At 39.8% G+C, this 16,017-nt stretch overlaps 1 protein-coding gene across 5 annotated transcripts in view; it reads right to left on the minus strand.

Moving 5' to 3' along the window:
- The window catches only part of brip1 (BRCA1 interacting helicase 1), an 84,559-nt gene that overhangs the window by 17,170 nt on the left and 51,372 nt on the right, over positions 1 to 16,017 (minus strand). For all 5 annotated transcript variants that reach the window (XR_011077971.1, XM_068585703.1, XM_068585704.1 and 2 more), the window contains one exon: positions 15,806 to 15,948. Coding sequence is in view for 4 of the 5 variants with exons in the window: in XM_068585703.1 (XP_068441804.1) it covers positions 15,806 to 15,948 (143 nt within the window). In the remaining variant the exon portion in view is untranslated. The remainder of the gene's footprint in view (positions 1 to 15,805; positions 15,949 to 16,017) is intronic.

Genomic DNA, 16,017 nt, shown 5'->3' on the forward strand with positions numbered 1-16,017 from the left:
TCTGCCGAAGCAGGAGCATGCAGTTTACACTGTATGTGAGAGGGGATGAGGGGTGGAACACCACTTTGAGGGCAGGTTCCCTAAGGTGCACCCACACAGACACCTATGGCTGGTTCTGGAGATAACAACACGGGTAGCCACTAGTGGTGGAAGAAAGATCCAGATCCATTACCCAAGTAAAAATAGGAATGTCACAATGTTAAGGTATTTGAAATAACAAAAGGATATCCCTTCCTGTGTTGGAGTGTCGGATTAGTATTACTGCTGCTTTAAAAATGAAAGGTTCACATGAAAAATTCTTGATACATTTGAGAAAAACATGTACTTTTTATTATGTATATCTGGGATTTCTGTAAACATTTAGAAAGAAACTTGGCTCAAAAGGCTCAATCCTCTGCCATTCTATCCCAACATGTCTTACAACTGTCTAAAATAAATCCAAACTTTAAAGCTGCTTGATTCTATGGCTTGATTCAAGTTATTGTATCACTGTGTCTTGTTGTATATGGCATTTTCTGGTGTTTGTTCTTGTTCTGTTGTGCACTGTGAACCTTGCCTGTTGCTGTCTGTATGTGTCTGTTGTTGTCTTTGGTGACAAATGAGTTTCCCCACTAGGGATTAATAAAGTTATCCATCCATCCATCCATCTATCCGACAATTCAATCCAAATGAGTACAGACCCACGACTACTTGCTGCATTGCAGTGAGATCTGGTATGGGTGCTGATGTGGGTGCTTTTTGTCCCGGGAGGATGGACAACGGGCTGAAATGATGTGCAATGATGTGCAGGGCAGAGTGTGCGCAGATTGATCGACAGGCATGTAGCCATCCAATCGCTTCATTTGGGACATTGAAATGATTGGACGGGGTTATTACAGTCTTGCGACAACCACAGATAACAGAATTTTTTTTCAGACAATTTGAATTATTGATTGCTGTTCATATGTTACTTTAGCACATCATAAAACAGATTGATCTTTACTCGTCATGTCCATTTTGTCGTTTCATTTGTCACATGACATATGCACCCGAGCAGACAATGCTACTGGAGGCGAAAGTGAAAACCGAGAAACACAGATGTCATCAGCAGTGTATTTTTTTAAGAAAATGAGCAACCCTAGCTTGAACCACATCAAACAATCTCTGGCAAATTGTATACAATATTGCACGAGAGAAGTCCCTAATTCATTGTACAAACATTTTAGTTTTCACATAATCTGTCAGTTATTGTTGATATATGTATGACTGGGAGGAAGTCGGGGTGGATGAATGCATCAAATAAAACATTGCGTGTGAACAGTTTCCAGCGGTTACGCATGTGTGTACCTAAACTAAGTCATATTTATGCCTAAAGCAAAAGCAAAACTTAACTTTAGCACATCATAAAACAGATTGATCTTTACTCGTCATGTCCATTTTGTCGTTTCATTTGTCACATGACATATGCACCCGAGCAGACAATGCTACTAGAGGCGAAAGTGAAAACCGAGAAACACAGATGTCATCAGCAGTGTATTCAGGATGAATGATGCTGAACCAGATCAAGCTTCCCTGTGATCAAACAGGTAAATTAGTGTCTCGTTTAGGTATTCATGAAATAACCTTTGTTACATTAATATGGGTGGAGGACAACATATTAGGGCAGCGATCCGTGACAGCCCATTTCTCAAAGTCACTGAAACAATGGCCCGACTGCAAATGAATGACTTCTCTCAGATTTACTTTCCTTACAAAGCTTATTTTTTCCATTAGCAATCGGTGCTGCTGAAAGGCCATAACTGAATAAGGCTTTGGCTGAGAGACACCTGTCAGGCAGCCTTAGAGAGCAAACATTACACCTTGAACCATACCTACGTGCAAACAGACACACACAGACAGGCAAGCAAACACATGTGTGTGCAAACACCATTCAGCAGGTGAGAGGTAGAGCTCGGCCCGACACCCAGAGCCCGGCTGCCTGAGAATGTTTCAGGCTCCACTCCCTTGTTTGCTCTGCAGCTTATTCCTGTCTCTTTTGCGTCTGTGTTTTTTGTTGTTTGTCTCGCTGCTGTTTGTGCTGGAAGTGTGTGCCTACTAGGTGAGAGTGTGTGGGGATGTTTTACTTCTAATGACATGAGTGTTTATTTTGGGGAATCCCTCAGTTTGTACAGGTCAGGAGTTGACACCCGTAGCGACATTACTTCACAAGCAGTAAGTTTATTAAACCTAAATGTGTGTGTTGCTGGCAGTTTACGCCTCATAAGTAGAACGTGAACAGGTTTATTTTTGATTAGTCTACCAAAAGGTGTAATATAACATATCAGGTGTAAGAGAGTAAAAGAATAACAAAAGCTACACAATATTGCACTGGTCTAAAGGTTACAACTTCAAATTAATTGTGCAACATGTCCATACGACCATGTCTAAAAAGGCAAAATGTGTCTTTACCGGTTCCCAAATGGCCACTCTTGCATGTCTCTGTAATCTCCTTACAAATGAGGATAATGAAGCACACCTTTTGGAGGGTATCCTCAAATTCAGAAAGACGGCATTCACAGTGTTGCAATTCCCGACACACGCAAAAGAAATAATAAAAAAAGGAAGCTTGGTGGAGAAGTTCAAACCCTGCTTCACTTTAACACTTCCATACACCCGGCGAGTTGACCCTTTGCTAAATCTTGTGTCTTGAACACAGAATGGCCAATCACAGCGCAGCACAACGATAGACTGATGCAATCATTTTAGATTTTATTGATTTTCAAGGTCTGTTTTGTTGGTTTTTAAGCTCATCATGGTTAAAAGCTGTGTCTGGACATCTTTGAATTAATATTAAATAACGAACAAAAACCTTGCCTGCAACGTCCACTTTGGCTTTTTTTTACTTCTTTTACCCTCCTCTCTCTCTCTCTCTCTCGCCCTCTCTCTCCATCGCACACAACGAACAACACAGTGTTTTGTGTTTCTCTGAGTTTCCAGACTATTAAAATAATGCATTAAATACTTGACTTGTTTGTTTACAGGGCTTGTACAAAAGCAATAAAGTAGTCTGTAAATATGAGATACGAGTTTCCAGATAATTACAATTCCTGCTCTGCATTGCAGGTTGGATTACTCTTTTTGATGCTTCACAATGCACGTTGTTTGCACGCCCTCTGGTGCTTCAGGAAATCATACGGTGAACAGCGCAAAGTAGAAACACCTTTGTGTGTTGGAGCTTGCGCGTGGCACCGCAGTGTGAGCCTCCGCAGATGGCGCAAGTATAAATAAAGCTTTTCTTTTTGAGGGGGGCTCCACACTGTGGATTAACTGCTCACGCACACACACACACACACACACACACACACACACACACACACAAAACAGTGACCAATCTTTCCCTGCTAACTGGTGTTGTTAATGGTTCATCCTTTAGGCTGGGCTATGCTCTGCTTGTGTCGTTATAAACAGTGTCTCCATACCTCGGCCGTCTCATTAACTTCTTTCGACATTCTTTCATGTGCTTAATTTCAGCGACAGTCAATCTGTTTGGACAGATTGATAAAACAAAAGTGACAAGATGACCTGAACAATGGCAGTATCTTGTTCTCTCTGGGTAAGCCACTCACGTTAGAGAGCTTTGTTAAGGGCAATTGACCAGAATTAGCTTAAGAAACAGATGTCTCTTCATTGCTGCAGACACAATAGACATCACAATGAGCAAAACCTAGCAACAAAGCCCAATGGTGAGCTCTCGGTGGCTAGAATGCTACTCACCACTTAATCACAGGGGTCTGGTGGTGCAAAGTAGGGAAACAGTGCCCCACCCTGTCCACAGTGAAGAAGACAAACGGGATGGCTTAGTTCTCTCTGCAGGGCACAGTGTCAAGGGCAATAAGGCTTAAAGACTCGAGCAGGAGTTGGGCAAAGGCAAAGACAGCATGTCTGCAACACCTTTGTGTCACAGAAAAAAAATTGGAAGGTTTCCCCATGATCATTCAACACAGATGCACGCACAGGAAAATACAGACGGCCCTATTAATTGGAGCCGTAGCTATTATGAGCACAACAGGGGTGCGAAAGGCTTTGTCCCCCCAAAACTGGGTCATGATTGAAAAGCACAAGGAGAGAGAATAGAGGACTGCATTTCCAAATTGGTCTGTGGGGGGTAGGTCCTCGTGTTCTGCGACACAGTCACCTGCCCACCCTCTTTGCTCATGGCTGTGTATGCAGGACATTTCACAAAGCTTGAATGAGACTACCTTAAACCTCCTTTTGTGTTCCTGTCAACAATCATGTTTGCACGCTCATGATCCTACGGCTCACTGCTAAATTATTTGCTGCTGCACCTCTACCACCTAACTGATGTCTTACTTTATAGCACACAGGGATCAACACAGCAGTTACTGACATGTTTTCTTTTCTTTGCTGCCTTTCATCTTTTTATTCTACCTCCCAGTTTTACAGAATTTAAGCAAACAATGTAAGGTAAAAAATGTAGGAGTAAAAATAAAAGGAGAAAAGCTTGGATGGTCATACGCATCAACAACATAAGTGCATTTATATTCTAATCATACTTGGGAGTGACTGTATTTATAAAACAGAATAATGCAGATTTGGTATTTTGATCACTTCATCAAATTAGATTTTTAAGTGGGCAAATTAAAAGTAATTGTTAAAGAAACAACATTCTGAATATGTTAGGAATACAACGTTCCAACGTTTAAAAAATGTAAAACAATGTTTAGAAACTGATATTAGGAAGAAAAAAAAAGCGTCTGAGAGTGTTTGGAAAAGAACTTTAAGAATAAAACACTGAACGTTGTAAAGAACAACGTTTCAAGAACGTTAAGATTACACCTACCATCATGTGAGTGTGTTCGTCAACTAGCTTATTTCCACAGCACAAATATAACATTAATACCTGTCTGGCTATTATTGATCATCTATTGATGAGCAGCAAAATATTAAGGGAAAGAGGCTGAGCAAGGAAACAATAGTCATGTAAGCTTAACATGGTCACTAGTAACTGACCTCTACTCTGCCCTTGACTACATTACTTTCTCTTGTTGATTGATCTAAACTGAACTGTGCGCTAAGCCTGATGATGGAGCTTTAACAGGAGATGTTGTCAAAGATGGTCACTTACACTCATTACTGACTCTCTGACTTAAACCAATTTACCACTAAACAACTTTCAAAGTTGTAGATTGGGCGCAACTTGCCGTCTTGAAATCAGGAGTCTTGACGTTGTGGACTGACCGGCGTCAGGGGGGTCCTTCACTATAAGATCCTTCATCTGGAAGCCCAGAAGAGATCTCCAAACTACGATTAGTTATGAAAACACACGTAAGAAGCGACACGTAAGAAACGACACGTAAGAAACGACACGTAAGAAACGACACCCAAGAAGCGACTCAGATGTAGCGCAGTCTTGCTTGATGATGTAGTCATCATACATGCTCACATGTTCCCACACGTCTTTACTATTGTCCATATGTAGATCAGTCACTGTGTTACGTGTATTCATGCAAACACACAACATCTACAACTTTTTTCGTGTTGCAAAGGAAAGACGTAGCAAACCCAGGTCGGCTCCAGGCGAGGAGCTTCTCTTCTGATCTGGGGCCTTTGTGCACGAGCTACAAGGACTGGAGAAACAGCTGCCTGCTGGTTTGGGAAACAAAACGAGCAAAGGAAGCAAAGAAAGGCGGAAAAAAAAAACATAAAGTTGTGGCCCGGAAAACAAAAACAGTGAGCTGAATGAAGTCTAAAAATCCTGAGCTGAAGGAAACGGCAGAGGCGGGTGATAATTCTCTGGTTTTATCACTACAAGCATCACAGTACACATCTTCATTACTGTATGAGTTAGTGATCAGTTAGGTGGGGTTCAGGGCTCTGGAGGAAGATAGTACTGTCAGATGTTTTGTCAAACTACTGTTTCCAAGGTCAGGAATGAGCTTTCATGCTCAACATTAAAAATGATTTCCACCACATCTAACTGAATATTTGTCCCCTCCACATCCCAGTGGGCAAAACAGGGCAGATATAAAGTAGTGTCATTTGTCACAGGAAGAACCGGTGTCCTTTTATAAAAGTGGCATCACAAAGTGCACACACTAGTGCACACTAGCTAAGCCATGCATTTATTGCACCACACAAAATAAAAGACTGTTTGTTTTGTTGAGCACATTTAGAGAAAGTTACCAACAAAGTCAGCTGGGAAGGCAAATAAAAAGAGAGATGGGCTTTTGGAATTGAAGAAACAAAGCAACTTCAAGTGGCACCTGTTATGGGAGGAGGATTGTAAGGGACAAAGGCCGAGCATTGTGCGGCTGTTATAAAGAGCGGGCGAGCTTGTTTGCTTTAGAGGTGTTGTCTGGCTGCCCCAGCGGCTATGCAACGCAGGGACGCCCGCGGCCTTTGTTTTCTGACACGAACAGGGAGTGATGCGTAACTGACATCCGAGTACACCTGAGAGAGTTTCACACATGACACATGCAGCATCAGCTCTATACTCTTTAGACTGAATATGTGTGATTGAGGTAAAGTAAAAACGGTTTACCATACTTAAATGTTGGTTGTGACGTTGTCAATTTCTACAACATTGTTTCACATGAGTCAGGAAACATGAAGCGGTTTTGAATGAATCTCCTGTTAGCCATTTATTTGCAGTGGTGAAAATAATTTTTAAAAGTGTTTGTGGAAACCATCCATTACAGTTTACAGACTAGCGTAATGGTGCATCTTTTACCTTGACTTCCTGTTTTTACTACCAGGTGAGCTCCACTTCACCTCGAAGCGAAGCATTTTAGATCAACGATCTCAAAGTGCGATCCAGGGAACTTGAAATAATTTGGAAAGAATTATGAAATTGTGGTATATCATTACAAAGTTTATATCCATAGATATGTCTGTACAAATACAACAACCACATAAGTGTCTAATGTTCACACCCACATCAGATTTGGGCCAAAAGAAACTGATATGATTCTGACTCACAGCACTACATGTATTATTTTTAAGATGAAGCACTACAAGGAGGCTTTAAACTAGTGATGTGAAATATCAGGACTACTCAGTCTTGCTCATCTTCTGAGAACAACTACTTTTCTCTTCATCGTTAAACAGGTCAGAAGTATTGAATGGTTGGTCAGTCTTCTGGACGTCAAATGACAAATCATCATTCAAACTGCTGAATATAACAAAAATGAACAAACAAAAAGTTCAAAAAGATTACGTCGACTCTCTAGTTTATAAAAGACATATTTTGACAAACAGGATAGTTCATATGTGAGTTCCTTACAAGATAGTTACCGCAGGAGTTTGTATTTTACATTTGAAGAATGGCAGCAGCTCTTGCATTTATGGAAAAAGCTAATGATTTTTTTTATAAGCAATGTGATGGGGGATGATTAACTGATTTCTCATTATATAAAATAGAGTATTTTTAAAATAACAATTCATAATTCCTCTGAGCTCAGGAAGGACATCCTCAAATAAAAAAGGAAGAAGCGAAGGAAGAAGAGAATCCTCACATTGGAGGAGCTGAAATTGAACATATATGTATTCGGATATATATTTTTACATTTTGTTTATTATATATATATATATATATATATATATATATATATATATATATATATATATATATATATATATATATATCTATAAATAAACAAAATGCATGTCACATACAAGTAAGAGCCAGATGTCTCTCTGATAGAATCACACAATCTCACAACAATTTAGCCACAAAGTTGACAAATTGAAATGTCTCTTCAATCTAAATCTGTGTTGACAACGCTAAGTTAATGGTGAGCAGCACGCCACCCAAATACACATGTGGGATCGAGGGGGGAATTCAGAGAGCACAGCAGCAAGTTGTATTGACGGCCATCTGTCCACACCTCTATGGGAACCTGCCAGGCTGCCAACAATAAAACAGGATTAAGTCATACTTCAAACGGAGGGGAGGCACATTCGTGTGCACACTTAGGACTTGTATTCAACACTTATTAACCCTTTTTGAAGTTTGAGCTGGTGCATTCAGCCGGCTCTTCATTATGAATCGGAAAAGCAGCTGAGCACAGAGAAAGTGGAATCAACTTGTTCAAACAGAGATGGGTTGAGAAGTGTCATTCCCACGGCGAGGTGTGCCAGCGAGCTTTGAAAGAGTGATGAGTCAGGGCAAGCTCTGAGTGTGTTGCCACAGAATTAAACACTGAATGTGTCCTGTTTGATTTTAGGAGCTCCTGTTCTTAAATAGCCTTGTCTGTCAGCACTAACATATTCCACTAAGAGTCCAGAACAAAGAATGTTAACGTCATTCCTCTGCTGGGATTTTCCTCATCACTTTGAATGGATGTGTGTGGTGAGAATAGGTGTGAGATAATTGGAATGAGGAGGATATAAAAAAGTGTTTTGAGAAAAACAACCGTCGAGGGCCGGTGCTCTGTCCAGCCCCACATCTGTCCAGGGCATCCCTTTAGTTGTAGTGGCATTTTTGAAAGATTTTACATTCATTAACAAACATTCTTTGACTCACAATGTCACAACACTTAGAATATTTACACAGGCCTGGACCACCAACACACAGAGCTTTCACTCGTGCATATCTTTCACCTTGCATATCTACAAGTCCTTAACTCCAACCCAACTTTCTGACAAGTAGCTTTCTGACAGCTTTTATACCTCACCTTTTACCCTCACTTTGCAAAAAGAAAGGCAATCCATCATTTGGAAAAGAGAAAAGCGGAGCATTTAGTGGGAGATGAGTGAGAAGTAACATGTTTGATCTGCTGGAATATTTACAGAAGGATTCCCAAATGTAGGAGTGCTAAAGCGTTTCTGAGGGAGTTTCCCCACATCTGCTCAGTGTGTCAGCCCAAACTCCCGGGATCAGAACTGCACTCTAAACATTTATATTATTTGTCTTCTTCAAAATACAATGCAACCATACAGCCAGCTTTATTATTAATGACATTGTGTAACGTTCACCGCCACTGCTGAATTTATTTATTTTTGCAAGGAAAGTATGGTATTGGTGAAGAATTACACTCACCGAAAGAATTATTAGGAACACCTGTTCAATTTCTCATTAATGCAATTATCTAATCAACCAATCACATGGCAGTTGCTTCAATGCATTTAGGGGTGTGGTCCTAGTCAAGACAATCTCCTGAACTCCAAACTGAATGTCAGAATGGGAAAGAAAGGTGATTTAAGCAATTTTGAGCGTGGCATGGTTGTTGGTGCCAGACGGGCCGGTCTGAGTATTTCACAATCTGCTCAGTTACTGGGATTTTCACGCACAACCATTTCTCGGGTTTACAAAGAATGATGTGAAAAGGGAAAAACATCCAGTAGGCGGCAGTCCTGTGAGCGAAAATGCCTTGTTGATGCTAGAGGTCAGAGGAGAATGGGCCGACTGATTCAAGCTGGTAGAAGAGCAACTTTGACTGAAATAACCACTCGTTACAACTGAGGTGTGCAGCAAAGCATTCGTGAAACCACAACACGCACAACCTTGAGGCGGAGGGGCTACAACAGCAGAAGACCCCACCGGGTACCACTCATCTCCACTACAAATAGGAAAAAGAGGCTACAATTTGCAAGAGCTCACAAAAATTGGACAGTTAAAGAATGGAAAAATGTTGCATGGTCTGATGAGTCTCGATTTCTGTTGAGACGTTCAGATGGTAGTCAAAATTTGGCGTAAACAGAATGAGAACATGGATTCATCATGCCTTGTTACCACTGTGCAAGCTGGTGGTGGTGCTGGTATAATGGTGTGGGGGATGTTTTCTTGGCACACTTTAGGCCCTTTAGTGCCAATTGGGCATCATTTAAATGCCACTCTGGTCATTTACCATCTAACGGCGGGCGAAAGAAGCATACGAAGCGTTTTCAGTCATCTCCATGAAACAAGTCTGCGACTCAAGGAAGACACAGAGCCTATGAGCAAATAAATCACGAGGTCTTAGGGAGAGACCGTTTACTTTCTTTCTAACAGCATACCAGGCTAATGGAGCTGTGCTTAAACTGGAGAGGTCATCTCCACGGAGGAAAACTTCGACTCGAACCCAAGTGCTGTTCCCAAATGAGAAGCAAATGTTTCTCAGGACAGATTTACGAGACACCACCGCTTCAAGTAACGCAAACTACAGCATGGAGCTCAAGAAAACATATGCTGATAAGAGCAGGTAGGCAATCTAAAGAATGCCATGATGGTAGGATTGTAGTGTGAGGCTCTCAAAGTCTTTTTATAAAATGTAGGATTTTTTGTTTAAGAAGTTATAGTAACAAGGAACGTTGATGATCTTATAATATAAGATAATGTTTCTGACTATTATATATAATGTTAGCGCAAAACACATGACTGTCAGTCACGTCAACTTACATGAAATCTACGCCGTTCATGCCAAGTCATACTTGATGTCGTTTGGCGGACGCTTTGCAAAACCGATACGAGAACTGCATGAAAAAGTCAACTCACAGGACTATCACATCAGAAAAGTATTATGTAATTCTTGTGTACAATTTAGCATTTAACTTGATCTATGAGAGGGAAAACATTGTGCAACTTAGCACAAAACACCAAGCTGAATGTCATTGCTTAATGCTGGCACTGTCAAAAAATACAAAGAAATAGACAAACATTTTGACCTGTTAGTAAGACAGTTCATGGCAATCCATCCAATACTTCTTTTGAAGCATAGTGCTGGTGGCACTAGAGGAAAAGTCAGGGGACAACCAAAGTCAACAGGATTCAACCTCTGAGGACCAAGAGTGTCCAATAGTTGGTGAAATCTTTCAGTCTGTACCAAAGTGATGGTCCACCAAAGTCATCAGCTTGATAGCAATGTGACAGGATGTGATTCACATTTTAGTTAAAGAAATATTTAAACTTTAAATTTATTTTTATTTTCAGTGACCCAATATTACTTCAAACTCCAAGATAAGAGGAATTCCCATGGAAAGATTTTCCACTGAGCAAAAAAATAATAAATAAAAAATAAAAATAATATAGCCAATAATATATATATATATATATTTTTTTTTTTTCATCAAAGCCTCGGGGAGCCGCAACAGAGGGGCTAAAGAGCCGCATGCATCTTTGGAGCCGCGGGTTGCCGACTTCTGGACTAAATGAATGCTCTTAGCCTTAAGTTAACTCTTACTGCTGTCTGAAGCCGACTAATCAATGCTGGCTAGAAGATTGACACGTCTCATTACATCCCCAATGAAAGCAATCCAACTTCTTTTTTTTTTTAAAAAGGATAATGACTTAAAGAGGCCAGAAACAAAATGGAGCTGTATAATTTATTTCCGACTGTTTTATGCTCATGCTGTGCAAATCAAAATCAACACAAGAGAGTTCCAACCAAGTGTTGAGCAATGGCCATGAAGATGAATTCCAACATGAAAGCATGGTCTCTAAAACAACCCCAAACTAATTAATGTGGAACATTCTGTACCACTCGACACAGCTACTAAAAAATGTCAACATAATACAACACAAAGAAGTTAAGTAGTTTAATGGATCAGGGATTCTTATCTCTGTCGGTGTTCTACCATAAACCGGGTACGGTTGCATAGATGGCTAATTGCCAGTACTTACTGCTCTCCTGCTGAGACCTACAATATGCACACCAAAAAGGCATCAGGCTTTCAGCCGACAAATAAATGGTTGCCACAATCACACTTATCGCATTAACCAGCTTATAGTGTAAGCACAGTAAGATGAGCCCAAACAACGGATGTCTATATCAAGATTAGTCAATTTATAAAACCACATAGGCTGATTAGGTGTCTAATTCCACTGACCCCCTCAAACAAATCTGGGTTTATTATCAAAGGAGCTCCAAACCTATGACTCAAGCCAAGTTCTAACAGCTGCTCCAGCAGACAGATTGCTAAAGACCCTCTACTACCAGATGACCCGTTCAAGCAATCCTCATCAGGCGACGTACGCTTAAAGAAATCTATTTCATTAGCTAATCACCTAATACACCACTGTGACCAACACTATTTACTTGCTTTTTAAATACGTGATTGAACAAAAATTCTATCTTTCATAAAACACAAAGCGTATGTATCGCTTCTCTATTGGGAAGCAAACAATGTAAACAGTTGTATTTTCTAACATGTACATGTCAAATCTCTATAAAACATCCACTTGTTTCATTCTATGTATTAGGACATACAGCAGCCATGCTGTGCATTTATACGGACATACTGTAAGTAACTTATCACACTAATAAATAAAATGCTAACTCAAACTTCACATCAAAGGAAGAATTATCAACAACTGAGCAAAAATAATTTTATGCTACAAGTAAATCACTTAGATGAAATGAATCACCTTTAATAGCCACTGAGGCATGAGAGTTATGAAAGGTCACTATATCAGAGCTTGCAGGCCTACAATCTCCTCGCTGCTAGAACAAAGCACATTAAACCGACGTGATGTCTGCATGACTTCCCATTATCTGAATACGAACAGTTACTTAAAAAATGCAACTACGGTGAGTCTGATAGAAGGTTTTGAAGGCAGGCGTTTGAGGAGTAGGACTGGGGAGTGACATGTTTTGGCACAGATGACTGAGCAATCGATGGTGGGGGCGGGTTTATGACAACAATGACAAATTGAGATTACCGCATCAAAATGCCAGTGGTCGATGATGTCGCTAAAGATGTTGTGAGTGCGTCATGCCCCAAGCCAAGAGTGTTAGGGACTGTTAAGTGGCTCCATGCAGACTGGCGTTTGGGTGTCTGGCTATTGCACCCAGACAGACTCCAAAGCTTTGCGTGCAATATGGTGTCTGTCAAACTCACAGCTGAACAGCAGGAACTTGAAAACCTATCATGCAACCGTCCAAGAAACAGTAAGGGTGGACCAAAGTGTGTCCCAAACCCTCGTGACAGAGATGTGTGTTCAGCTAGTGGGTTTAGTCAGATTCACAATGTGATCCAGATGGCCAGAACCTTAAAGAGGAAATTTCACAAACTGGGCTATCGTCGAATCTCGAAATCTATAATTGCAACACAAGACTAAGCATGACAGGACTGAACAGTATATTCTTCTTGGTTCCACAATATCTGGATTTTGTTACAGCAAGAACGATGTGTGTGCATCCACAAGAATAGGAGCAGAGCTGCGGACAGCAATGCCCAGAGATATTTACTGATTTGCATGAGATGCTGGGCCATGATGGAGATGGGAGCATCACTTCCGTAGGCTACAAATGAATTTTGTTCTTTTTTCTTGAATAATCAATCCAAGTTTTTATTAGGAATATGTTTGGTGTTTGGATGACGGATGTCTTTCCCTGATGGAGACGAGATGGTTTGAATTGCCAAAGTGTGACATTTATGACAGTGCATGTGCTGTAAAACTTCTCAACGCTTCCCGTTTAAAAGCATCAAATTACTCTTAATGTTTAATGACTGTTTTTGATAAATCCACAATCCACAGTAATTAGTGTAAAAGCATAACTATCTTGGTAAATGTATCTTCTTTTAGGCAATTAGATCGTAACAAAAATGCATTTGTGTCCCATCGGTTTATAAAATCCATGAAGAAATGTGTTTTGTTTGTTCATGGAAAAAGTAAAAAGATTGGACCAACATAACAAGATAACGGCGGTTTGAAAGTACCGCAGAGTTTGGAAAGTTGCAGTTTAACCTGAATCTACCGGTCAATCGAGGTAAATCTCTGTAATCCGACAGGGCACAGTGATAATCTCAACAGTGTTTGACATTTAAACAAGAGAACACTAATACTCCTGGCAACAGTTTGGATTGCTGCAGACGTTACATTTAAATGATACACAAGTAGTGACAGATACATCACTTTTCATTTAGCTGACGCTTTTATCTCAAGCGACTTACATTTTTGCTCTACACACGTAGACACGGTAACGTGGGGCAATTCGGGGTTAAATGCCTTGATCAAGGACACATCGACATGGATTAGCAGAGCCGGGGTTCGAACCACGACCCTCTTATTAAAAGACTGGAATGCTAACCACTGAGCCATCAGAAAAAAACAACAGTAAATTCAAATTATCCAAATCAATAAAAGTGGATATTGCACCGAAATTGACATTCAGTCAAAATTTGCATAATTCCCATTATGTAGAAATCTTTGTTAAATAACGGACTGGTCCTGTGCTATAACACATAAATGGATAATGCATGTTAAAGTGAACTGACCTCAAAGCAATAAACATTTAATAAATGCATCAGACCTACATTTTTAACTTGAACAACAAAAAATTATATATATATATATATATATATACACACATATATATATATATATATATATATATATATACACATATATATACATACATATACATACATATATATACATATATATACATACATACATATATATACATATATATATATATATACATATATATACATATACATATATATATATATATACATATATATATATATACATATATATATATATATACATATATATATATATATATATATGTATATATATATTTTTAAGGTGACACAAAATTCAACGAAAGCAAAGTTTGGATTTATTCTTCATCTATAGCTCTATGCACAGTTTTAAAAATGTAATAACATTTTGTTGAAACACAGTTAAAACGTCCAGAACCAGTTTTATATGACTGAACCATGGCTACATGCCTTTCATGGATACAATGGAGCACAGGAGCATCCCCAGTCTGTGAAGCAAATCAATAAAATACAAAAAAAAATCAGCTTAAGGACTACAAATCAATGAGGCCATAAAACCCGGCTGAGGCATTTCCTCGAAGCCGTGACACTTTGCACTGTGCCTGTTGTGTTACCACGTTAATCAGATTATAGAGGGTGGGTGGAGAGGAGTGGTTATTGATTGAAATATGCCTTATGACACAGCATGTGTCCAATTTGTACAAGTTAGAGGTACAAGTGCCAAACAATAGTGGAAACAGTGGAGTTACGTTGTGAAACCTGCAGCGTAGTGGGAGCGTAAGTAGTAACTGGTTCCACTGGGAGTTCATTGATCACTGCGGACATTACCAGTACAACTTTGTTGTGTACACAGGCGTCAGAAAGCCACCTGCAGCTGTCAGATTAGCCTTCTCACATTCTCAAAACTTTCCTGGAAACAGCACAAACTGCAACTGGTAAAAAATTGAATCATCCACCCTCACTGGCAGACCTTTTCTTGTTTATAAGTTATTGTTTTTTCTTATCGGCAAAACATATTGAAAAGAAGAAACCGACATTAAATGTATCCTTCAAACGTGTATTGTGTTCTGGTGTTGTCTTGTCTCTGAGACACAGCTCATCGCTGAAGAAGTTGCACCTTTGTGATGTCATGACCTGCCACCATTTATGTGTTGCATACAATAGAGAAAAACTGTAATGTAACCAGTTTGTATTAGTGCAGATGTATTAATATTGCAATACTTTCATTAATTAGCCATCGGCTCAATAATCATTGCGTTGCCTCCTTTAAGGAAAGTGACCTTAGAGACATTTATTTGAATGAAAACCTTCCATATTGCCATTTTGAAATACAATAAACTAATGGCTGGCAGATTTGAGTACACCATGAAGATTGATTGTCACTTTTTAGGATAGAAACCTTAAATAATCACAGACAGTCACATCCTCAGCCACTTGAAAGTACCATTCACAAGAGTTTCCTCCCAGTTTAGTGTTGGACTGTAAAACTAAACCCAGCCGTGTACGTGTGTGTGTCCATATTTAAATAAATGGATGTTAATCATTTGGATTGTGCTTTGTACCAAATGACACTGTGTACTGTACATCTTTACACATATTCAGAATTCATAAAGTTTACCTGATCTTGAGCCATTTCTCCAGGGCACTGGATCTCTGCTGCAATTAGCGCCGCAGACAGAGAGGGGCTTTGAGACAAACAGCCTTTACACTGCAGAAATCTGGTAACTGAGCCCTCCTCAGGATTCCAGATGGCATTGTATGCTGCATGAATGGAAAGCAGTGGGAAAGCATGAAAGTTCACGGACTTCACAGGGGTAAAATGTGCCATAA

This window comes from Clinocottus analis, unplaced genomic scaffold (genome assembly GCF_023055335.1).
Source record: "Clinocottus analis isolate CAN_PGR_092001 unplaced genomic scaffold, fCliAna1.0.p SCAF_2, whole genome shotgun sequence".
Lineage (NCBI taxonomy): Eukaryota > Metazoa > Chordata > Actinopteri > Perciformes > Cottidae > Clinocottus > Clinocottus analis.